Source organism: Papio anubis, chromosome 10, assembly GCF_008728515.1.
Source record: "Papio anubis isolate 15944 chromosome 10, Panubis1.0, whole genome shotgun sequence".
Classification (NCBI taxonomy): Eukaryota; Metazoa; Chordata; class Mammalia; order Primates; family Cercopithecidae; genus Papio; species Papio anubis.
In genome coordinates this window covers 74703877-74728259 of record NC_044985.1, presented here as the reverse complement: position 1 = coordinate 74728259, position 24383 = coordinate 74703877, and the positions used below count along the sequence as shown (strand labels likewise).

At 42.0% G+C, this 24383-nt stretch overlaps 1 protein-coding gene across 3 annotated transcripts in view; it reads left to right on the top strand.

Annotated features, from left to right (window-relative positions):
- STAT1 (signal transducer and activator of transcription 1) overlaps window positions 1-24060 on the top strand; it is a 45175-nt gene extending 21115 nt beyond the window's left edge. For all 3 annotated transcript variants that reach the window (XM_003907738.3, XM_009182641.3, XM_021924381.2), the window contains 15 exons: window positions 892-984; window positions 2513-2572; window positions 5105-5134; window positions 5226-5319; window positions 6514-6555; window positions 7764-7847; window positions 8749-8847; window positions 9961-10096; window positions 12130-12179; window positions 12932-13026; window positions 13791-13936; window positions 16517-16702; window positions 17635-17710; window positions 18600-18702; window positions 22487-24060. In XM_003907738.3, the coding sequence (XP_003907787.1) occupies window positions 892-984; window positions 2513-2572; window positions 5105-5134; window positions 5226-5319; window positions 6514-6555; window positions 7764-7847; window positions 8749-8847; window positions 9961-10096; window positions 12130-12179; window positions 12932-13026; window positions 13791-13936; window positions 16517-16702; window positions 17635-17710; window positions 18600-18702; window positions 22487-22501 (1309 nt within the window). In that variant the 3' untranslated portion in view covers window positions 22502-24060. The remainder of the gene's footprint in view (window positions 1-891; window positions 985-2512; window positions 2573-5104; window positions 5135-5225; window positions 5320-6513; window positions 6556-7763; window positions 7848-8748; window positions 8848-9960; window positions 10097-12129; window positions 12180-12931; window positions 13027-13790; window positions 13937-16516; window positions 16703-17634; window positions 17711-18599; window positions 18703-22486) is intronic.
- The last annotated feature ends 323 nt before the right edge of the window (window positions 24061-24383 follow it).

The window sequence follows — 24383 nt, the reverse complement described above, 5'->3', positions numbered from 1 at the left end:
AAACCCCATTTCTACTAAAAATACAAAAAAAAAATTAGCTAGGCATGGTGGCAGGCACCTGTAGCCCCAGTTACTCAGGAGGCTGAGGCAGGAGAATGGTGTGAACCAGGGAGGCGGAGCTTGCAGTGATCACACCACTGAGCTCCACCCTGGGCAACAGAATGAGACTCTGTCTAAAAAAAAAAAAAATTTGCTTGGTTCCCTATGGCTAATGTTCAAACAAGAAGTCCTGTGTGTGGAGTTTTTTTTAAATTTAAAAACATTACTTGTACTTTGAGTGCACATTTTATTCTTAATTCTGACATGTAAATGAACATAATTAAATATGGGGTTTTTTTTTTTTAATTTTTATTTTTTGAGGCAGAGCCTCACTCTGTCATCCAGGCTGGAGTGCAGTGGTGTGATCATGGCTCACTTCAGCCTCCACCTCCTGGATTCAAGTGACCTTCCCACTTCAGTCCTCTAGTAGTTGGGGCTAATTAGCCATACCTGGCTAATTAAAAAAAAAAAATTCGTAAAGATAGGGTCTCACTATGTTGCCTAGGCTGGTCTTGAACTCCTGGGATCAAGCAATCCTACCGTCTCAGCCTCTTAAAGTGCTGGGATTACAGATATGAGCCACTGTGCCTAGCCTTCATTGTATAAATTCGTTTCAATGTAATAGTTTCATAGATCATTACGATTATTCTGTTTCTGTTAAGTCCTTGTTAGGTTTTGGGATTTCTTTACTAATTAGAAAATATCAGTTTGTTCATCCAACTTGTCAGAATCTTTCAAACTATTTTTTAGGTTGTACTCTCTAACCCCCTTTTTTCTTTTGGGAAAATCATTGTGACTGCCTCAACCTTAATGGAAATGCTAACTTATCTATCCTTTGCTGGGTATTTGCAGCTCGTTTGTGGTGGAAAGACAGCCCTGCATGCCAACGCACCCTCAGAGGCCGCTGGTCTTGAAGACAGGGGTCCAGTTCACTGTGAAGTTGAGGTAACAAGGGAAAGATGGCATCCCATACATCGCCTGTCATGTAGTTTGTACCCCTAGTTTCCTTTTATAAAAACTGTTATTGAGGGTACTTTTGAGGAAATAATTTTTCAGGGGGCATTTTAATATGAACGCTTACTGAGAATATCTGAGAGTTTTTTATTAATATACTCATAGTAGAATGTAACCAATATACATATATGTACACACTCCTGATTTTTTTCCAATCATAAATGTAATGCATGTTCACAGGAAAACAGAATTCCAAATTGCAGAAATGTGTGTAATAGAGAGTGAACGTTCCCAGCTGCCTCACCCCTCTTGGGCATAGGCTTATAACCTGAGCCTTATGAACCCCAGAAACTGTATGAATGTGGATTTATAATATGTACATTTTTTCTGATGAATGGATTTATAGCTTTCATCAGATTCTCAAAGCAGTCCGTGATATAAATATCTGTGGACCACCACAGTAAATGACCTAGTGTCTGTCCTCCCAGGATTTTATCCTTGTCTACACAAGGACGTATTTCATACAGAAACACACACGCACAAATATGACATAATGTTTCCTTTTTAAAAAATTAGGATTCCATGTCTACACAAATATTTCATATAGACACACACACACAAATATGACATATTTCTTTTTAAAAAAACTCAGAGTAGGCTATATACATTGTTTTGTAGCCTTTCTCCTCAATAATAATTGTAGAAGTGTTTCCAGGAACATGTGGCCTTACTTTCTTCTGTTGAATGGCCGCATTGCTTTAAGCATTCTTCTTATGATGAAGAACTGACTGACCTTCAGAGTTGGACTGGGTCGTTTTTCTGGGGTGTTACTGATTTAAGTCTGTGGTTAACCCTCCCTGGCTGGTAGTGTACAATGCCACACTCAAGCCCTCGTGGAATTCTAGAACTCGCAGCTGGAAGGGACAGTAGAAATCTGATCCCATCTACCTGCTCCACTGAACGGAGCAGGCAGAGCCCTGGGGTCTCCTTCCCAAGGTCTCCAGCTCAGTGGGGCACAGGCACATACCCTCACCTGCCCTCCATCTTTCCACACTACCCAGGGGTGACTATAGATGGGACATTATTTTTTCTGATTATGGGCAATGGTTTTTATTGTCTCCCAACAGGACAAAGATTAGATACAAGTTTCAGTAGAAAGTAACGTTTGCTATTTTTTACCCATATAAATTGGCCAAAGGTCGAAATTGTGATGAATCCCAATATTGGCAAGGTTATAGAGGGAAACAGCTACCCTCATTAACTTTTGGTGGGAATGTAAACTCAGGGCTGCATCCTGTCAGAATTAGTGTGACAATTTTTCCTAAGCAATTCCACAGCTAGGAATTTATTCTTACAAAAATTTAAGTAGATCTACAAAACTGTTAGTTTTCTTGTTGGTAATGCCCTAAAACTGCGGGGGGGGGAGTGGTTTATCTAAACGTTAATAGGGAATTGGCATAATAAATAAATTGTAACAGATAATTTTTTTTTTAGTAATGGCTTTTATTTTTCTTTCCAGACTGTTGGTGAAATTGCAAGAGCTGAATTATAATTTGAAAGTCAAAGTCTTATTTGATAAGTAAGATATCTTTAATATTATGTAAAATACGTGTACTACTGAAATGTTGATTTTGTTACTCAAGCACAGACTCCTGCACTAGATAAGCAGATTCACTAGCTGTAGAAGGGTCTACACTGGGTGGAAGTTTGCCCCCCTAGGGCCCCAGGGCTGAACCCAGAGTCCTGCCAATGCTGCATATGAGCAGAGACTCCTAGTCAGATCCACCAGGGCTGTCACAAATGATCCCAGCAGATTTAAGTCAGCAGCTCCCTTGGTGGATGTTGGGAGCTTCCCCTGGAGCTGTTATCAACATTCCTGAGCCTTTTTAGACTATAACTGAACAAGAGAGTGAGTGTCTCTTTATGCATATGAGATTGTAATCAGCAAGTTTCAAAGTGGCTGGACTTGGCATGCCACCCCTTCCTTCTAGCTCAGCCCCAGAGGAGAGGCCCCTGATCCAACCTGAGGCCAAACATCCAGGCTGCCGTGACTCTGTGGTCATTTGGGGGGTTTTTCTGGAGTGAGATCAGCAGCATCTTGGGGAGACTGTGTGGAGCCTGTGGGATTCACCCTTGTCTCTTCTGGGCAGTGGGAACCCAGGAATGGTCATCTCTCATGGGAGTCCAAGTGGAGCAGCCCCATTCTATTTTGCCCTGAGACCCTAGACCTGGACTGGCACTGACTTGGGCACTCATTAAGAAACAAGATGGCTCCTCCCACCCCTCCTGTATTTAATGTTTTTGTTAGCTTGTGTCACATACTGGTGTGGCAAGTTTCAAAAGTGATTTATGATCATTCAAATCATTTTCCTCTGGCTTTTTGCTTCTTACCACTCCTATAAGAATATTCTTCCTTGTAGCATCGTCTGTGCCTTGTCTTCATGCCATCATCTTTGGTATATCAGTTAGCTTTCGCTCCCTAACAAACCACTCTCAAAACTTAGTGGCTAGGCCAGGCGCAGTGGCTCACACCTGTAATCCCAGCACTTTGGGAGGCCGAGGCAGGCAGATCACATAAGCCAGAGTTTGAGACCAGCCTGACCAACATGGCGAAACCCCGTCTCTACAAAAAATACAAAAAATTAGCCAGGTGTGGTGGTGTGTACCTGTAATCCCTGCTACTTGGGAGGCTGAGGCATGAGAATCGCTTGAACCTGGGAGGTGGAGGTTGCAGTGAGCTGAGATCATGCCACTGCTCCAGTCTCGGTGATGGAATGAGACTGTCGGAAAAAAAAAAAAAACAAACGTAGTGGCTAAAACCTCAAAAACTCATTTCTCATATTCTGTGAGTTGTAGGTTGTCCTGGTCTGGGCTAGCATGGTTGGAGCCAGGTGCTCTAGCAAGGCCTTATTACGTGACTGGGACTCAGCTGGGATAACCAGGTCCTTCTTCAAACATCTCAAAAAGGCTAGCCTGGGCTTTTCCCACGGTGACAGTGTTCCAAGTGAACAAGGCCTGTGAGTGCTAGCCTTGGAACGTGTATAGCATCACTCCCTTCCATCCAGTTGCTAAAAGCAAATCAAGGCCAGCTGAGATTCGGGGGACAGGGAAATACATCCTACTTCCTAAAGGGAAGAAGCACAAGGGTCGTGTGGCCATTGCAGTTTACCGTCCTCTGCGTCAGCTCAGCTCCTCTCAGCTGCTTCAGGCCCCTGTGTCTTTTCTGTCGGTTCCAGCTGACTGTCTTCTTAGCTTTGAAAAGTCAGCTTTTATCATACTATTCTTTTTATTTTAAATTCTTTTTTTTCCAAACAGGAAAATAGGTCCCTCCCGTAGCTAATGGTGATTGTCATTCGCAAAAGCATTAAACTTCTGGTTGAGATTGGAAAGGAAGGGGAACTAATAGATCTGTGAGTGAGCCCATGATTTCTAGTCTACATCTAGGACACTCATGGATACATTATTTGGCCAGAACATGACAAAGTAATCACTGGATATAAAAGTGCAAAGTCTTTCAAAATTTCAACCTCAGTCTTTAAACTTAAACTTCCCACTTACCCCCAGATAACTGACTCTTCTGGTACTTTCATGAGAGAATTAAAGATCATAGAGAATAAAAATGAGGATTAAATGGTCACATTGGCAGTCCTCTGAGCTTTGTGACAACTGGGCAGTGCTGTCTGCTGGATCCCCAGTGCTTAGTGCAGGGCCTTGCACCAAGTAGCTGCCCAATAAACAATAACGATAGCTTACATTTATTGAGGGTGTACTGGTGCTGGTGCTTACATTTATTGAGGGTGTACTGGTGAGGAATTAACTAGTTTATTCCTCACGATGTCCTGTATGTTGGCACTGTTAGTATGTTGTGCAAATGAACAACGTGAGGCCCAGACCATTTATTTGCCCAAGGTCATTCAGTGATACTTGCCAGACCTAATATGGGTAGATTGAGGCAGGGAGTGAATGAAAGGCCGCAAACCCACAGGTGTAGATTTATTTTTTATTTATCATTCACTTAACACTGTTACGTTCTTATAGTCTTATAATTTTGTTTAAGCTTATTTCAAATTTTAAATACACATATGTGATTATATATATTTTTTTTTTGCAGAGATGTGAATGAGAGAAATACAGTAAAAGGGTACGTGATGTACTTTATGCTACACTGTGCTATATTTTTATTTGTTTAATAGTTGGAAGACTTTTCAGCATTTCTTTCCTATATTGTATAGATTTAGGAAGTTCAACATTTTGGGCACGCACACAAAGGTGATGAACATGGAGGAGTCCACCAATGGCAGTCTGGCGGCTGAATTTCGGCACCTGGTAGGGACATGAGTTTCCTGTCTTTGTCTCTGGTTTCTTAGGACTTTTGACAATAGAGCGACCCTTTTTGGCACGTTGCCATATGGAGGGCGCCCCCTGCTGGGGTTTGCAGACTTTGTGGCTGGTGACTTCCTGTCACCAGCACTTGGGGCATTTTGGTTTCTCCTCCTCATCCCATGACTGTTCACTCCATTTTCTGGGCTGTATCACTCACAGTAAAAACAATTTATGAGCCTGTGTGTACATAAATGATTTGCACTTGCTGCCTGCATGATCCCCACAGTCACTCACTGTAGACGCTTGCAGTTTTCTCAAAGGTTATGGCTCCCGTGTCCTGACTGTGATTTCCCCCACCCTCCAAGTGTGGTCCCGTACTCCAGGGTTCACTCCTCAGCCCCTGTGTTCCCCTTCCTGGCCGCCCCGCCCACAGCCCCTGCCTCCACGGCAGCCTGACTCTGCCACCTTCTCTCCAGGGCAGTAGAGCTCATTCCCCAGGCAGTAGAGACCCAGCGGGGTGCTCTCTGTGGGCTGTGCCATCTTTCCTCCTCTGTGAACACAGGGGCTGCCAATTGTTGTGAGGCTCTGTGGGTGCTGCGTCCAAAGCTCTCCCTGGGCTCAGAACCTGCAGGAGGTTAAAGGCATCCTTTTTCACTAGAGACCGCTTTGTGATCCAGCAAGCCTCCTAGCTAGGAAGCTCTACCTGACTTGGAAGCTTTAGCCCAACTCAGCTGCCTGAGGGTATTCAGAGCCGCCCTCAGGGCCCCAGCCTGCTCCCTTGGCAGCTCAGGGATTGATGTCCACTTGAGGGCAGTTGTACCTGGAGTCACTGGGCCCAGCCTGGAGGACTCTGCTGAGGGAAAGGGGAGGGTGAAGCTGTCCCCTGAGCCTCGGGGCATGAAACAGCTAACGAGGGTGCACGGGGGAATCATTCAGGGGAAGTTTGAACACAGGAGAGGAGCCGGTGGCGATTCCAAGAGATCCCTCCAGACTGGAGTCTGCACCATCAGGCCTCTGGGGAAACATGCTTCTGCTCATGGACCCAGAACGAGGGCCATTTTGTCCCATGTTCTGCATTCTAAAGATAGTGTCGCGTCTGTCGTTCTTTCTAGTCCTAACTTTGTTCTCATTTGTAAATGAAGATAGCAACTTTGACCATTACCATGGTGTTTAATAAGATGATTATTTGTTTTATAGCAATTGAAAGAACAGAAAAATGCTGGCACCAGAACGAATGAGGTGAGAGTCTCTTCATGTTGTGAATGGGCCCGAATCAGGCAGGTCTGTCTAGCAAGGGCAGGTCAGTTGGTGGCTGGGGACACCTCACAGAGGAGTTCAGACCCAGCAGGGAAGAGCAGCAAATGAGCTGGGTACTTGGTATATCTGTGACAACAGTAAAAACACCACATTTGTACTTTACTATTGTCAAACGATTTTGCACACAAATTCATTGGACACTCAGTGGAGTAGCTATTGTGGGCTTTTGTATTCTTCGCATCTTGCGGGTGAAGAAATTGAGTCACAGGAAGTTTGCAGGATTTAGCTAAGGGTGCACAGAGAGTTACTGTCAGAGTTGGAATGAGAGGCCACTTTGATGACTGCCTTGCTGTGTGCCAAGAGGGCTTTTTGGCCATGGCATCCCCTACCAGAAGCATTGCCTTTGCATCAGTTTCCTTTTACAACGTGATCCTTAAGAAGTTGGGTTTGTGATGCATTCAGAAATGAACTATGGACAAAGGATGAAATATCTGGAGTTGTTTTGGTTTAGAACACTTTCGTCCTTTATGCACACACAGCATGCAGTCCTTCCACACCAGGACCAGTGGAGGTCACATGGAGCAGCGGGACAAACACAGGCCCAGGCAGTGCAAAGATGCCTTCTAGCCCTGGTGTGCACCTGAACTGTTTTGACCTCCCTGGGTCTAGCAGTTGTACCTCTCTAGTTCTAAGTTGTGAGGTTCTCATGAGGTAATGTCTATGAAGGCACTTTGAAATCTATCCATTTCTACCGAAACCAAGGCACCTTGTGACCTACCAAGTTGATGTGAGTCAGCCTTTCTGGTAGGCAGTAGACAATCCCAAGTGTGCACTTACTCCCAGCCTTCTCACCTCCTCCCCACCCATCTGCATTGAGATGTGCAGCCACACTGGGCAGGCAGACAGAGCTGAGGGTTGAGAAGCCTTAGGTCACAAAGCCATTAGTTGCTCTTTCCCCATTGACATTTATTGCTCTAATCCTTGCCATAACTTTAGGCACTTATCTTTCAGAGCACACTGATACTCAGAATCATTAAATCTGGAAGGGATTCAATATTGAGTCTTTGGACTTGCTGCTGGTTGGGTCCAGGATCTCTGTGGTCTGTTGCAATGTTAATTGGGGTTTTGAAAGTTTCAGGATCTGTGAATAAGTGGTTATATTCTTTTCTTCTTTCCTTTTCTTTTCCAAGGGTCCTCTCATCGTTACTGAAGAGCTTCACTCCCTTAGTTTTGAAACCCAGTTGTGCCAGCCTGGTTTGGTAATTGACCTTGAGGTAAGACTTTTATTTTTATGGTCCTGAGGTGGAAAACTTCATTATTTTTACTTTTAATTGTTACGTGTATTTTTATTTCTCAGTTTTTGTTTTAGAGATATTTACCTAATTGTTTTAAAAATGATCTTTTTCAGCTAATACTACCTTAACCTTAATTTATGGTCCAGAAAGCTAGAGAATTGAATTAACCTTCAAATTCTATAACTTAAATGTTCCAGTTGAGATAGCTGATGTTAATTTTTTTTTTTTTTTTTTTTTTTTTTTTTTTTTTTTTTGAGACGGAGTCTCGCGCTGTGTCACCCAGGCTGGAGTGCAGTGGCACGATCTCGGCTCACTGCAAGCTCCGCCTCCCAGGTTCAGGCCATTCTCCTGCCTCAGCCTCCGAGTAGCTGGGACTACAGGCGCCCGCCACCACGCCCGGCTAGTTTTTTGTATTTTTAGTAGAGACGGGGTTTCACCATGTTAGCCAGGATGGTCTCGATCTCCTGACCTCGTGATCCGCCCGCCTCGGCCTCCCAAAGTGCTGGGATTACAGGCTTGAGCCACCGCGCCCGGCCTGATGTTAATTTTTTTTACAGTAAGCATTAGGACTTATTTATTTTTCTCTGCCCTCCCTCCACATTTTGTGTTTTCATTGTGACAATTTTCATCTTCTCATATTGCATACCCCTTAATTAGTTATTGTAGCTATTATTATTTTTAGGGACTTATTTCTTAACTGAAAGATACATCAAAGACAAATTAAACTGGACAAAAGAACAGAACTTAACATTTCTCATTTTCAAGTATTAAATATGTACAAATTTACAAATAGTCCCCTGCTTTTAGTTGAGGCTAAGCAGTTATCTGAAGGTGACATTTCTGTGATTCAGATGATTTCAAGGTCTTTGTCATCCTTTAGACGACCTCTCTGCCCGTTGTGGTGATCTCCAACGTCAGCCAGCTCCCGAGCGGTTGGGCCTCCATCCTTTGGTACAACATGCTGGTGGCGGAACCCAGGGTATGGAAAATACATTTGCTTTGGTCCCAGGGTTAGGCAGACCCCATGCTCTCGCTGCTGCGTCTCTGAAATAGCCCCAATGGCCAGTTGTTGAGGGAGAAGTGACAAAGCTCCTGTGGTATTTCTAAGGCTTTTGAGTAAATCTGGGAATGTGAAGCATGGATATGTATTTGAAATGAGAATTACTATTTTTCTGCCATGTGAGTAAGCTAGGGCAGTCAGTGATTCCATACCACTTTATCATTATTATTTTTAAAATGTATACATCTACTAAACAAGCATGCTCCATTCTTAGAGTGTGGATACTCACTGTTAATTAATTATAGTCATTATCATTATTCGAAGTAGTTATGTTTTTTGAAGTTACCAGGAACACTTAATTAGCAAATAATGAATTGTTGCTCCTAAGGGAACTACAAGGCTAGGTTCCTTCAAGCCTCTGGTCACAACATTTTTGTCACCCCATCAATGCATAACATTGTTTATGTGTGTTTCTGTTTAAAGACACCTTATCTAATATACTTGTTGAGACATTAACATTATACCTATAGCCAGGATTACTGGGTAACTCACGCCTGAGTGAAGCTTGCCTCACACATGTATTTTCTCCATAAGGCACATCCCAGCATTCCCGTGCTTAGGAACAGTAGACCACACTGTGGCGCTATGCTTGGGCACCATTTTAAACAGTGATCACCAACAGCAGTCACAAAATGCAAAAACATGGCACAAAATAGGCTTCAAAAAGGACACGTTTTTCTTATGAGAGCTGAAACAGGAAGCGAGTGTCATTTTGTTTGGCTTCAGTTGGAAACATAAGTGTTAAAAGACTCAGATTCTTTGCTGCTGTGTGCATGGGTGTGTCTTCAGATGACCCCAAAGACGCCGTGTGCTTAGATTTTGGAATTACAAGTAAATTTTAGTGAGTAAACAAGTTCACAAATGTGCATCTGTAAATAATGAAAATTGACTGTATTTCTCTTCCCCTACTGTGAAAGCACCTGTGTGTCATATAAACTAGAATTGAACTTTGGGATGGACATATGTTTTAGTGCCACACTTGTGACTGGTGTCTCTGTAGTAACCCTTCGATTTTGGGTGTTTTCTCTCCAGAATCTGTCCTTCTTCCTGAATCCACCATGTGCACGTTGGGCTCAGCTTTCAGAAGTGCTGAGTTGGCAGTTTTCCTCTGTCACCAAAAGAGGTCTCAATGTGGACCAGCTGAACATGTTGGGAGAGAAGCTTCTTGGTATATGCATATTAACTTGTTACGTTTATAAAAATTGAAATGCATAATAAAAATAGCTCTCTAATTGCTCTTTTCCCCCTCTGCTATTTTGTTAAAGGTAAAAAAGTATTAAAATCTGTCAGCTTTTCAAGCTATAGTTTATTATAGCTAAGTGAGAATCATGTATCACCTTAGAAAGAAATATGGCCCTGGTAACATTTAAATGAATCCTTTCCTCATTGTCTCATATTAAGATTTCTTGGATGGATTCCCAAGGGAAAGTTTTATGAATTATGTAAAATATATTATTTGTGACTGAAATAAGTTCCTGGATGAGAAAGATGAAGGCCTATTAACCATTAACCTGGGGTAGAAGAAAGGAAGTCCCTGACATGATAAGAATAAAGTCCTGGGGCCTGCCCTCTGCAGCATAAACCCAGGGCCCTTGACTCAGGTGGGCCCAGGTGGCAGGGGATGCCGTCCCCACAGGAGGATGCTTGTTTTGATCTGCAGTTTTGCCTGATTAGGCAGAGTCTAGACAGTGGTAGATATTTCCCTGTCAGTGGTTAATGTCAGTGCATTTATTAGTCCTTCATACTAAACAAATCAAAGATCCACTGGTCTCAAGGTCTAATCTTTCGGTGAGTGGGGCTATCTGAACTATTTCTTTAAAAATCCATGGACAACTTGTATCCAGATTTGCTTTCTGTAGAGCAGCACCGCATTTATTCCAAACAGCAGTAGGCTCTTCCTCACCCAGTGGCTTCCAGCAGTGCCTTCTCTTGGCTATGCAGCTGTCACAGTGGTGATCTTGTGCTGTTTAATACAAGTATAAAATTCCCTTATTCCATTTCTTTATTTGTCGAGAGTTAAGAAGGATATCTTTTCTAACTGAAATGGCTTATTTGTAGTTCCCTTTGAAGACAGATAATGGGCTTACCACCTCTTCTCACCCGGGCTGCTTTAATTTGTGCAGCTGATAACCCCTGGGCTTCTTCCTCTCATTTATCTCACTTGGCTTTTGATTTGCATCAGACTCCCTGAGCCTGTGTCCTATTTGGAGGAGAGCTGAGGGAAATGCATAAATAATGTCTAAAATAAACTTGTGAAGTCAAGTATCAGTTACACTGAAGATCTAGGGGTGATCTTGGGCACAGATTGAACTTGGAAAAAAATTCTCTAGGGTGCTTGGGAAGGGGCTCTGCTGAGCAGCAGAGGAAGGCAGTGGGAAGAGGCATTGGATAGGGAGGCTTCTCTTGGAGGCCCAGCAGAGCACCTTTGATTTAGTGCAAAAGGCAACGTTAGCTGATGGTTGTGGAAGGAAGTGTAACATGAACAGGACATTAAAAGGACTATCCTCGGCCGGGCGCGGTGGCTCAAGCCTGTAATCCCAGCACTTTGGGAGGCCGAGACGGGCGGATCACGAGGTCAGGAGATCGAGACCATCCTGGTTAATATGGTGAAACCCCGTCTCTACTAAAAAGTACAAAAAAAAAAACTAGCCGGGCGAGGTGGCGGCGCCTGTAGTCCCAGCTACTTGGGAGGCTGAGGCAGGAGAATGGCGTGAACCCGGGAGGCAGAGCTTGTAGTGAGCTGAGATCTGGCCACTGCACTCCAGCCTGGGCGATAGAGCGAAACTCCGTCTCAAAAAAAAAAAAAAAAAAAAAAAAGGACTATCCTCTCTTTAGAGGAGAGGGAGGGAAAAGGGGGGCTGGGGAGGGAGAGAGCAGATGGTAAGGCTTTGTGATGTTTCCACTTTCCCTAAAAACTCTCATATCGTGGTGCCCAGGAATCTGCCATCCATTCCTTCCTGCCGTTAAACTCAAACCAACATACACATATTTTAGACCATTTAAATTCCACCCTTTTATAGCACGTATTATAATTGCTCAGTTAATTTGGCATTAAGGTATCCAAAAATGTCAACTGTGTACATCAAATCTTTGTTGGGTGTTTGGCTCTTTTCCTTGAGAGCACATACAGGAGCCATCCATCCAACCAAAGCTTTAGAATCAGTTTCTGTTTGCTGAAAAATCTGGTTTTTATTTGTTTAGGTCCTAACGCCAGCCCCGATGGTCTCATTCCGTGGACAAGGTTTTGTAAGGTGAGGACTGTCTGGGTTTTATGCTCTCTGAGTCCTTTTTGCTCTCGGTCGGGGTTCTCATATTTCTTGCTGTGACAGTTACTTAGCTGTTTGCTGATTTTGGCCTGTTCTTCTCTGGCCAAGGAGCCCCCCGGGCAAGTTGTTTACTTTTCTTCAGTGCAGGAGGTTGGTCTCCGAGCAGGAGTCTGACAGGAAGCACCTGTCTGAGTGATAACATTCTTTCATATCTGAAATGAGGCTTCTGTTCACTCACGCTGGACCCCTGCCCAGCAGTATTTTAGCCATTTCTGTGTGAAATGTATGTTCTGGGCTGGGTGGCACAGCCTGACCAGCCAGATGAGTTTAACGGCCTGCTTCAGCAGAGGGGCCCACTGTGGGGAACATTTAGAATCTGCTGGGGTGGCCAGACAATGCGGACCAGCTTGCACTGCTGGATTTTGCTAGCGTAGGGCAGCTTGTGTTTCCGTGATTCACGCCGGAGGTCACCCCCGGGCTGGCTTGCTACTGTTTGGAAAGGGAAGCAGAGCCCGGCCCAGGGAAATGGAGAGCTCTGGAGAGCTCCCGGTCTGAATGCTGATAACAGCAGGGAGGGAGCTTGATATTCCCTGCCAAGGGAGGAATCCCATTGCTGTGCTGAATGGGATAGTTGCATCTTTGGCACCTGGGGAGTCTTTACAAATGATGGTGGGAGGGACCATGGTAAGTCCTGTTTTAGATTTTTGTTCATAATGTGTGCATTTGTATACTTTCAGGAAAACATAAATGATAAAAATTTTCCCTTCTGGCTTTGGATTGAAAGCATCCTAGAACTCATTAAAAAACACCTGCTTCCTCTCTGGAATGATGGGTAAGGGCCACTGCTAGATGTATTTTGAAACATATTTTTAGTGCTGCGAGGTTGAGACAAGGCCTGAGTCCAGCTTCAGTATTTGACTAGGCGTGTGTGAATCTCACGGAGGTGTGCATTTCCAGGCTGTCCCTTCAGGGCTTCGGGAGAGTAGAACTTCATAACATTAACCTTACGCTTTCTTAGTACATATATATGTCTTGGCAAAGCTAAATTGAAAACAACAACTCTGAGTACCATTCATGCGTTCATTCACTCAACAAAAATTTTTTGAGCACCTACTATGTGGCCCCTAGGAAGGAAGAAAAACCCTTTTAACTGGGTAAATCATTTCTATCTTGGCTTATTGCCAGGATCAGCTGATATTTCAACAAAAGTTTTAACTTGATCAGAAGGGCTAGAATATGAAAATATATTGCTTAGGTCTTCCTCTCCAGTAAAAAGATGTGTAAATTCAGACATTCTCGTGGCCTTTAGAATAATCAAGGAACAATAAAAGACTCAATCCCACTCATGTTTGTTGAGCATCTGTAGCATCCTGCTGACAACATGTTCATACTTCTTTTTTTTTTTAAACCTTAGTGTATACATGTATAAGTGAAATGCTTCCTTAAGTGACAACTCAATAGATTTTAAAATAGTCTACGTTTTTTACCGTAGGTTCTCTTCTCACATTCCAGCCATTTTCTTGGTTTGTAGGTTAGCATGAAAATGGAAATCACGATTGAACTAAAAGCCCCTCCGTCCGTCTCTTTGATATCTAGGTGCATCATGGGCTTCATCAGCAAGGAGCGAGAGCGCGCCCTGTTGAAGGACCAGCAGCCGGGGACCTTCCTGCTGCGGTTCAGTGAGAGCTCCCGGGAAGGGGCCATCACATTCACATGGGTGGAGCGGTCCCAGAACGGAGGCGGTGAGTGGGAGTTTGAGCACACAGTCCCACCATTCCACGTGTGTGAAGTTCCTCTTCATCACCGCCAGTCAGCTCATACAAATAGTGTGTTTGGGACATGAAATTGCAGATCTTATACTTCCCCAAATGAGCACCCCGTTAGGATTTAATAAACCACCACAAATATCTGTGGTTCACTCTCTGGAACATATTGTGGAAATGATGGTCTTGAAAAGACAAGGCCAGTTCCTTCCTTTGCATCAGGTTCGTTATCTGCAGATCAAGGATGTGAGTCAATATAATCTGCAACCCGTTCTTGGGAGGAATCACATTTCCCACAGGAGTAAGCATCCAGATTCTCTTAGGGTCATCCCAGAGTAGAGTGTGCAGTGAGGACAGGCTTTGGGAGAAGACTTCATACACATCATTAGCCAGGGAGTTGATGCAGGGCCTGTTGGGACGAGTGGCAGCCTCTACCCTGCCTTCAAACAGAGCAGCTGCAAATTTATCTTTATCATATATTGGGTTTCTATCTAATCAAATGAGTCCATGGCTAAAAGACTCCAGAAACTTTATGAAGTTTTATGATGTTATGAAGCAGGTTTCTGAGGGTGAAGCTCAACAGCATAAATGAAAAAATCATGAAGACCAACTAATGACTTTTCACTGTTGTTCAGAGTTTGGTCTATTTGAAGGGCAGGAGGAAAAACTGATTTGTTTCAGTAATTTTTTTGTTGTTGTTGAGACAGAGTCTCGCTTTGTCGTCCAGGCTGGAGTGCAGTGGCTGTATCTCAGCTCACTGCAAGCTCCGCCTCCCAGATTTACGCCGTTCTCCTGCCTCAGCCTCCCAGGTAGCTGGGACTACAGGTGCCCGCCACCTTGCCCAGCTAGGTTTTTGAATTTTTTTTTAGTAGAGATGGGGTTTCACCATGTTAGCCCGGATGGTCTGGATCTCTTGACCTCGTGATCCGCCCGTCTTGGCCTCTCAAAGTGCTGGAATTACAGGATTGAGCCACCGTGCCCAGCCTGTTTCAGTAATTTTTATACTTTCAGTGGGTAGACACAAAATGGAATATTCTTCTTGTTCTATTTATTTTTCTGAAATATTCCTCTTTTCCTATTTTTCTGGAATACTCCTATTTGTTTTTCTGCCGTACTCTTCTTGTTCTGTTTGTTTTTCTGGAATACTCTTGCTCTATTTGTTTTTCTGGAATATATTCTATTTTTCTGGAATACTCTTGTTCTATTTATTTCTCTGGAATACTCTTGTTCTGTTTATTTTTCTGGAATATTCTTGTTCTATTTATTTTTCTGGAATACTCTTGTTCTATTTGTTTTTCTGGAATATATTCTATTTTTGTGGAATACACTTGTTCTATTTATTTTTCTGGAATACTTCTGTTTGTTTTTCTGGAATACTCTTCTTGTTCTATTTATTTTTCTGGAATACCCTTCTTGTTCTGTTTATTTTTCTGGAATATCTTCTTATATTTATTTTTCTGGAATACTATTCTTTCTTGTTCTATTTATTTTTCTGGATTACTCTTCTTGTTCTTTTTGTTTTTCTGGAATACTCTTGTTCTATTTATTTTTCTGGAATACTCTTCTTCTGTTTATTTTTGTGGAATACTCTTCTATTTATTTTTCTGGAATAGTCTTCTTTCTTGTTTATTTTTTTGGAATACTCTTCTTGTTCTATTTGTTTTTCTGGAATACTCTTCTTGTTCTGTTTTTCTTCTGAGGAAAAAGCAGGGAGGCTGAGACGAGAGTCTGGCATGGGCAGTAGTCATTGGAACCTGCCCTTTTCCTCTTACCCTGTTCCCTTCCTGAACTAGCCGAGAGACAGAGCTAGCAGACCAAGCAGAGATGAAGAAAACCCTTGGCAACCAGGAAAGGTCAAGCAGGACAGTACCAGCCAGGAAGGGTTAGGATGGCAGCATAGTCTCATGTTCCACAGCAGGCTCCCCAGAGCACCTGAACCGTGGCCTCTGGAAGGTGGACACCCAAAGGGAGATTCTGTATCAGCTAGGAAGAAGGATCTGAATTTGGTGTGGGAATAAGAATGGGAGTAAATTAAACCATGGTTTATTACATTAAGGGTTACAGGGAAATGTAGGAAATAGGATCTTTTTTTAATTTCAAAGTGTTTTCTATATATCATCATTTATTTTAATATAAAATTAGATTTTTCAATATGAAAAGAAAAACAGAAAGTGAGTTTATCTTTAATAATTTAAATCTATGGCTTAAGCCAAGATGACCCACTTAGTAGTGAGTTATTTATGTGCCTATGGGCAGGACATCGTTGAAGATGCAGGCTTTTAAACGTTTTTAGTAAAGCTTTTTTGCCCAGATTTATAAATCTAAGCAAATAATGGCAAATAGAATGTTATTGAGAATAGTACCACCCTTTATTTTCCCTGAGACAGTATTATAATTTATTTAGAAATAAAGCAGTCTATTATATGTGTTGTAACGCTTAGATTGGGATTAGTTCTTATGAGGTTCACTCAAATCCATCAACTCTGCAGTATTTTATGTCTCTGTCCTCTTTCATTTTGGGATATTCTACGGGATTCACTTAGCTTTTTTCCTTTTTAGAACCTTACTTCCATGCGGTTGAACCCTACACGAAGAAAGAACTTTCCGCTGTTACTTTCCCTGACATCATTCGCAATTACAAAGTCATGGCTGCTGAGAATATTCCTGAGAATCCCCTGAAGTTTTTGTATCCAAATATTGACAAAGACCATGCCTTTGGAAAGTATTACTCCAGGCCAAAGGAAGGTAAGTGGGGCAAGCGGGTGGTAACAGCGTGGCACAGTCCTTCCTGATGAGGGGGTGGTTATTCTCAAACTCCACCCATGTGGTGTTTTGCTTTTGAATTGGTAAGAGTAGGCTTTCAAAAGATGGTATAAACTCAGTGCAGGTGAAACATAATGCATTATTTGGCCTGATACAGCTAGTAAAAAATGAATGGACAATTTCCTATTTTAGGAATGTTGGAAAAGTCCATTGCTGGTCTTGTGTATTTGTTACTATCACTGTTTCCACATGAAAAGGGGTAAAGAATAAGGAACTGTGGCCAACCAATGGAAGGCATCTTGCTCACATTAAAGTTGAGGAAACTGAGGCCTGGGAGAAGTGAAGTAGTTCGTTTAGGGTGGCCCAATTACTTACTAGATCCTATTTTTTTAACATAATTATTAAGAGGAGGCCTCATCTGAGAACACAGGTCTCTTGCTTCTCAGTTGTCAATGAATTGCATTTGAGAAAGTTCAAATTAGACCTGTTTTGTTTGGAACACACCAACAAAGCTGTTTTTCAGAATCAGAAATCTCAATATTAGGACAATTACTTTGGAATGAAGATGCCCCCAGCTTACCTTGACAGCTATGAAGATTCATTAGCCAAGCTAATGCCAATAAACTAGATAGAACTTTGCATATTTTGGGCTCCAACTTCTTGTAAGAATTCAAGTTGTGTAAAGAGAAAGCTCCTAGCTAGTGTCCTGCTGAAATCTGCCCTTTTCTTCTCATTGCCTATGCATTCCCACTAGAATTTTAGGTGACTCGGGCAGGGAGGTTATAGCCCCTTAAAGTTTTAGGATGCTAGGCTGCCTAGAAGCACAGTAGAACTTTAATCCCCCCGAAAAGTTGATGTTCTATTCTGAAGTAATTTCTGTTGATGGAAAGCATACACAATGTGTTTATTTCTAGCACCAGAGCCAATGGAACTTGATGGCCCTAAAGGAACTGGATATATCAAGACTGAATTGATTTCTGTGTCTGAAGTGTAAGTGAACACAGAAGAGTGACATGTTTACAAACCTCAAGCCAGCCTTGCTCCTGGCTGGGGCCTGTTGAAGATGCTTGTATTTTACTTTTCCATTGTAATTGCTGTCGCCATCACAGCTGAACTTGTTGAGATCCCCGTGTTACTGCCTATCAGCATTTTACTACCTTAAAAAAAAAAAAAAAAAAAAAAAAAAGCCAAAAACAAAAATGTATTTAAGGTACATAAATTTTCCAAAAACTGATACCCTTTGAAAAAGTATAAATAAAATGAGCAAAAATTGATCAGAGTGGGAAAGTAGTTCTTTTCAATCTAGAAAAGGCCAAAGTAATGATTGAGATACATTGTCTCCACTTGCTTTGATTTTGTTGTTTCATTTTATAAAAGGTAGAAAAAATTTTGGAAATGTCATTGTCAGTTATTTGGCCTGCAGCACTGTCTTGGGGTGAATGGATGTAGCCTTCATGTAAAAACACTGTGTGGAGCAGCTTTATCTGCATTCAAACCTCCAGGTAGGGATGAGGGACTCCCCAGACATTTCTCTGGTGCTTTTCTGTCCAGGGTAAGCCACGAGGCATTGTCATCTCAGGGTAGTGCACCGCACACGCTCACACCTAGGCTTACCCAGGCAGAAGCGGCGCAGATTCGAGTCTGGCTATTGCTCATCACATCCCTGGAGTGTGAAACGTTTCCCAAGGGGCTGGGCTGGGGACATGAGCCTCCCATGAGCTGTACTTTTGCAAATGTATTTTACAAGTGTATGCACTTACCCAAAATAAAAATATAACGTGATAATTCAATTACAGACAAAAGATGAAGTGTGTAAGTATGCACTAGTGCTTTCAGCACTCAGGTGTTGACATTGCTCTTTCCTTTTTCCCCATTTTAGTCACCCTTCTAGACTTCAGACCACAGACAACCTGCTCCCCATGTCTCCTGAGGAGTTTGACGAGGTGTCTCGGATAGTGGGCTCTGTAGAATTCGACAGTATGGTGAGTACCACGGCTGGCCTGTGTGTAGCTGTCAGTAAGTGTGTGTGCTCAGAGGCAGGGAGGGCACCATGGCAGATCCTGGGCCTGTCTGCAGGAGGGAGCCCTGGCAGAGCCAAGGAGAGTGCAGTGCTCAGATGAGCCATGACAAGTTGGAGCTGCTAGATTTAAACCATCTCTATCATCAGTGGGATTTTTATTCCTGGCATTCAGCACCTTCCAAAAAATAAGTGACGTTTCTAATATTCAGGTTTCCTCCTCTCCCCTTTAAAGTTGCCATGTAGAAATTTCATATGTTTTGGAACTAAGATTTCTTTGATAAGCAAATGTTTTTCTTCAGTATGCGATTTCATCACTGTGTCGAGGGGAGGGAGTGCTATTTTTAGAAAGGGAGAGACTAATGCTTGGTAGTTACAATAATTAGAGAGAATTATACTTTAGCAGCACTGAGATTACTTCATCTGCTTTATAGTTGAGAGCTAATTTGTACAACTAGCTCCTGGGGCTGTGAAGGACTTGCCAAGAGTAGAAGGTTCAAGGAGTGAAATAGTTAATAAGATTCGTGATAGAAATGGGAACATGATTGTCCACAAAAGAGAGCATCTTCCTTTGGGGGGGTGTTTTTTTAGTATATCAACTAGTATTGTTTGCCTTTCAGCCTAAAATCCTTCCTCTTAAAGATTTTGCTTGCTTGGCTGGATTTTTGCTGATGCTATTTAATTTTAAGCTCTTTTCCACATGGAGCTATTCCAGCTCATTTTTTAAAATTTATTTAATGCTTCCAAAAAATATCCTGAGTTATTACTGGCCTTTCTTCCTTCCTGTATACCTGGTGCCTGGCAAAAAGTAGGTGCTTAACAAAGAGAGGAAGGCAGGGAGGAGAAAGGTGAGCGAGAATGAGAGGGCATCACTCTTCAGATATTTGGAGAATGCATTGATAAGGCCTCAGTAAGATCTGCCTGGATTCAAGTTTCTCATGTGCAATTTTTTGACTTTTTCCCTCACCTTAAGCACAGGCTACAATCATTGGAGATTGTACTTTCTTACACCTTTCTGATTGTTGTTGACGAAATAGCCATTCAGAAAAACACTTAGCTATTGTGGCAGCGAAATAGTTTCATTCCTATTGGCAAGTGTAAAATGAACCTTTTCTGTGTGTAAGAAGGATCCTGCTAGAATGTAGCTCCCAACACTGCTATAAAGGTATAAAGGGCTTTATAGGCTTGGCACAAAAGTGGAATAAATATAAAACCCTATTCAGAAAATATGTTATATCACAGGAACCGTAAAATGGGGGGATTTTTTACACCTCCTTTGTTGTTCCTGAGCAAATTACATCATTATCACCACCACCATTAATAGATGACATTAAGCACTTACAGTATACCATGTACTTCACAGGTAGTAACTCATTCAGTCCTCACAGCCACCTTCTGAGTTAGGTATTATTATTTTTCCTACTTTGACAGATGTGGGAACAGAACCTCTCCTCCCCACACAGCCCCTTTTATGTAACTTGACTAAGATCAAGCAGTTAGTAAATGGTAGAAAGAATATTTGAATCTACCTGGTGAGTCTCTAGTGCATGCTTTTGTCCAGTATCCTGGGAAGCCTCCCACAAAAGGCTAATCTTTGCCCCATTCAAAACATGTACCTGAAGAAACTGTACAGGATTGGGTTTATTCTGTTATGAAGACAAAGGCATCATGGCCTTTGGGTGAGAGGCCTGTGTATGTTTGGGATTTGGCAATCAGCATTGCATCTCTGTCATCACCATTATTGAGAAAATAGATGGATTGGTTCCCTCTCTGCAGTCCTGTGGAGCAGTTGGACTGCTCTCTGTTTTCTCAGGATGATACTGTGAGAGCAATTTAAATATGCTAAGCACATGTCAGGAAACAGTTTTGTGGTCCTCTTTGTGGGCTATGGCCCGCCGTAGCCATTCCATTCCATTTCAGATGATTTCATTTATTTCATTTGTAGAATAAAATAAATCCATTTCACACACACACACACACACACACACACACACACCCTCTACACACCACTAAAGTCTCCCATTAAACCCATAGAAGACTTAAAAGAGCTAAAAGGGCTATAATTTAAAAAAAAAAAAAAAAAGAGTTCATAATTTAGGCACGGCACTGGTTAGACAGAAGTTGAATCAGTCTCTAAATTGGGTTGACTCCGCAATGGTTTGCTGGCCTGCCCCTTGGCCATGACTTCCATCCAGCATCTACTCTTATAATCAGGGTGTATACTCTGAAACAGAAGCAGCTCTCCCGAAGCTGGCTGTCTTCTGCCAAGTCTGGAAGTTGCAGCTCTGAAAGAGGGTGGCAGCAGGGGCGAACGCCTGGTGCAGCCTCAGGAGCAGTAGGACCATAGGCTCCTGAGGAAATTGTCCAAGACAGCCAGAGCACCAGTGTTTTCTGCAGTATGACTTGGGTATTTGTTTAGTCTGGATTTCCTATGTAATCAGTGTTTTCCTCTGGGACTATAATAGAACCAGTCTACTCTCCGAGAGGCCTTTAGCCAAAGCTCATAATGATAGGACTAGCTATTAATCGTCTACTACTTTCTGTCTACCATACTGAACATTTTACATATACCATCTAATTTAACAAGCCTATCTGCTAGGTACTATTAATCCCCTTTTGACAGATGAAGACTTTGAGATTTAGAGAGGTTAAGTCATTCGCCCTGGTCACGCAGTGACAGGATCTGAATCCAGGCTTCCTCTCTTCCTCTATCTATCTCCCCCTCCCTCCCTCTCTTTGCCCCTGTAGTCCACCTTATTAAGCACACATTTGAAACATGAGCCAGACTGAAACATAGGGGCAACACTTTCACTGTGCTTTTCAATCCAAAATAATTTTCCTAAGAGCCCACTATGTACCATACACTATTGAGCACTTGGGATTAAAAAAAGTTCTCCAGAGGCTTTCCAGTCTAGTGCCATGTGTCTCAGTCTTGGTGCTACTGGTATTTGGGGCTACAGAATTATTTGTGGGGGATTGGCAGGAGGGCTTTCCTGTGCTTCATAGGAGGTTCAGCAGCACCTCTGGCTTCTACCAAATAGATACCAGTAAGCACATGCACCCTCACGGCCAGATGGGACAATCAGAAATGTCTTCAGACATTGCCAGGGGACAGAATCATCCTCAATTGAAAGCATCTGGTCTAAGGGGAAACACCAGTGTGGAAGTCAGACAGGAAGTCACTGGCAGGCTAGTATCCTTTGGATGAACAATTTACTTACTATAAGTTGTCCTGGTCAAGGCAGCTGGGCAGAAGGCACTGGTGGGGGGAGGGTGAAGGAGTTCTTAGTAATTCTGCTTCTTTAGCCTGTACCTGAAACACAGTCACTGATTTTACCCACTGAGTGACCTTTAGAGGAAATGTATCATTTCCCTCTCCTTCCTCACTACCTCTGGCATATGGCTCAGCGTTTCCACACCCTTGTTTCACATGAGCAGATTTGACATGTTGCTCTGTCCCCAGACTTGCATTAACAGCAAAAAGCTTTATGCAGTCTGGACGGATTCACAAAATTAAGCCAGTGGGCAACAGAGTAATAATCCATCAGCTTAGGTGATATAAAAGGTCTTGATTAGCCCAGAATAATAGATAGTACATGCTGAAGGCCCTCTCATTCCATGGTATTTATTTGCCATTGCAAGTATCTTCCTACTACTTCATTCTAGAATAGACAAGCAATGTTTAATGTGTGAATCTGCATTTCACAAGATCAGTGTAATAAACTTAACCACATTTTGTCTTTTTACAGATGAACGCAGTATAGAACATGAATTTTTTTCATCTTCTCTGGCGACAGTTTTCCTTCTCATCTGTGATTCCCTCCTGCTACTCTGTTCCTTCACATCCTGTGTTTCTAGGGAAATGAAAGAAAGGCTCGCAAATTCGCTGCAACCTGTTGATAGCAAGTGAATTTTTCTCTAACTCAGAAACATCAGTTACTCTGAAGGGCATCATGCATCTTACTGAAGGTAAAATTGAAAGGCATACTCTGAAGAGTGGGTTTCACAAGTGAAAAACATCCAGATACACCCAAAGTATCAGGACGAGAATGAGGGTCCTTTGGGAAGAGAAGTTGAGCAACATCTAGCAAATGCTATGCATAAAGTCAGTGCCCAACTGTTATAGGTTGTTGAATAAATCAATGGTTATTTAGGGAACTGCTTGACGCAGGAACGGTAAATTTCTGTGGGAGAATTCTTACGTGTTCTCTTTGCTTTAAGTGTGACTGGCAGTTTTTCATTGGTTTACCTGTGAAATAGTTCAAAGCCAAGTTTATATACAATTATATCAGTCCTCTTTCAAAGGTAGCCATCATGCATCTGGTAGGGGGAAAATGTTGTGTATTTTATTACATCTTTCACATTGGCTATTTAAAGACAAAGACAAATTCTGTCTCTTGAGAGAATATGAGCTTTACTGTTGTTATGGCTTAATGACACTGGCTAGTATCAATTGAAGGATGTACATTTCCAAATTCACAAGTTGTGTTTGATATCCAAAGCTGAATACATTCTGCTTTCATCTTGGTCACATACAATTATTTTTACAGTTCTACCAAGGGAGTTAGGCTATTCACAACCACTCATTCAAAAGTTGAAATTAATCATAGATGTAGATAAACTCAGAAATTTAATTCATGTTTCTTAAATGGGCTATTTTGTCTTTTTTGTAATTAGGGTGGTGTTTAGTCTATTAGCCACAAAATTGGGAAAGGAGTAGAAAAAGTAGTAACTGACAACTTGAATCATTGACCAGAGATAATATGAGAATCAGATCATTTCAAAACTCATTTCCTATGTAACTGCATTGAGAACTGCATGTATTTCGCTGATATATGTGTTTTTCTGACAATTACATTTGTGAATGGTTCCATTATCTTTCCTGTGCTTTTTCCAGACACTTTTTTGAATGGATGATGTTTTGTGAAGTATACTGTATTTTTTACCTTTTTCCTTCCTAATCACTGACACAAAAAGTAGATTAAGAGATGGGTTTGACAAGGTTCTTCCCTTTCACATACTGCTGTCTATGTGGCTGTACCTTGTTTTTCCACTGTTGCTACCACAACTATATTATCGTGCAAATGCTGTATTTTTCTTTGGCGGAGATAAAGTTTTCTTGAGTTTTGTTTTAAAATTAAAGCTAAATACAGATTGCATTGAATATAATATGCACACAGTGCTTTCTGTGGCACTGCACACAATCTGAGACCTCCTCTCTCAGTTTTTATATAGATGGTGAGAACCTAAGTTTCAGTTGCCTTTTACAATTGAAATGACTAAAAAACAAAGACAACATTAAAACAATATTGTTTCTAATTGCTGAGGTTTAGCTGTCAGTTCTTTTTGCCCTTTGGGAATTTGGCATGGTTTCATTTTACTGCAGTAGCCAAGAGACTTTACTTTTAAGAAGTATTAAAATTCTAAAATTCTGTTAATCTCTTATTAATAGTATTTAATATAAATATTCTTAAAATTACTGACATTATGAATTAGTTTGATGCTTTTCTCATGTACCTCAATCCTTATTTTAAAATAAGATTAATAACACTCTTTTCCTAAATGTTGTCCTTACCTGCCCTACGCATACTCAGAATTGCTATGGCAGATTAAGATATGTCAATGGAAGAGGTCAGAGGAGTAATA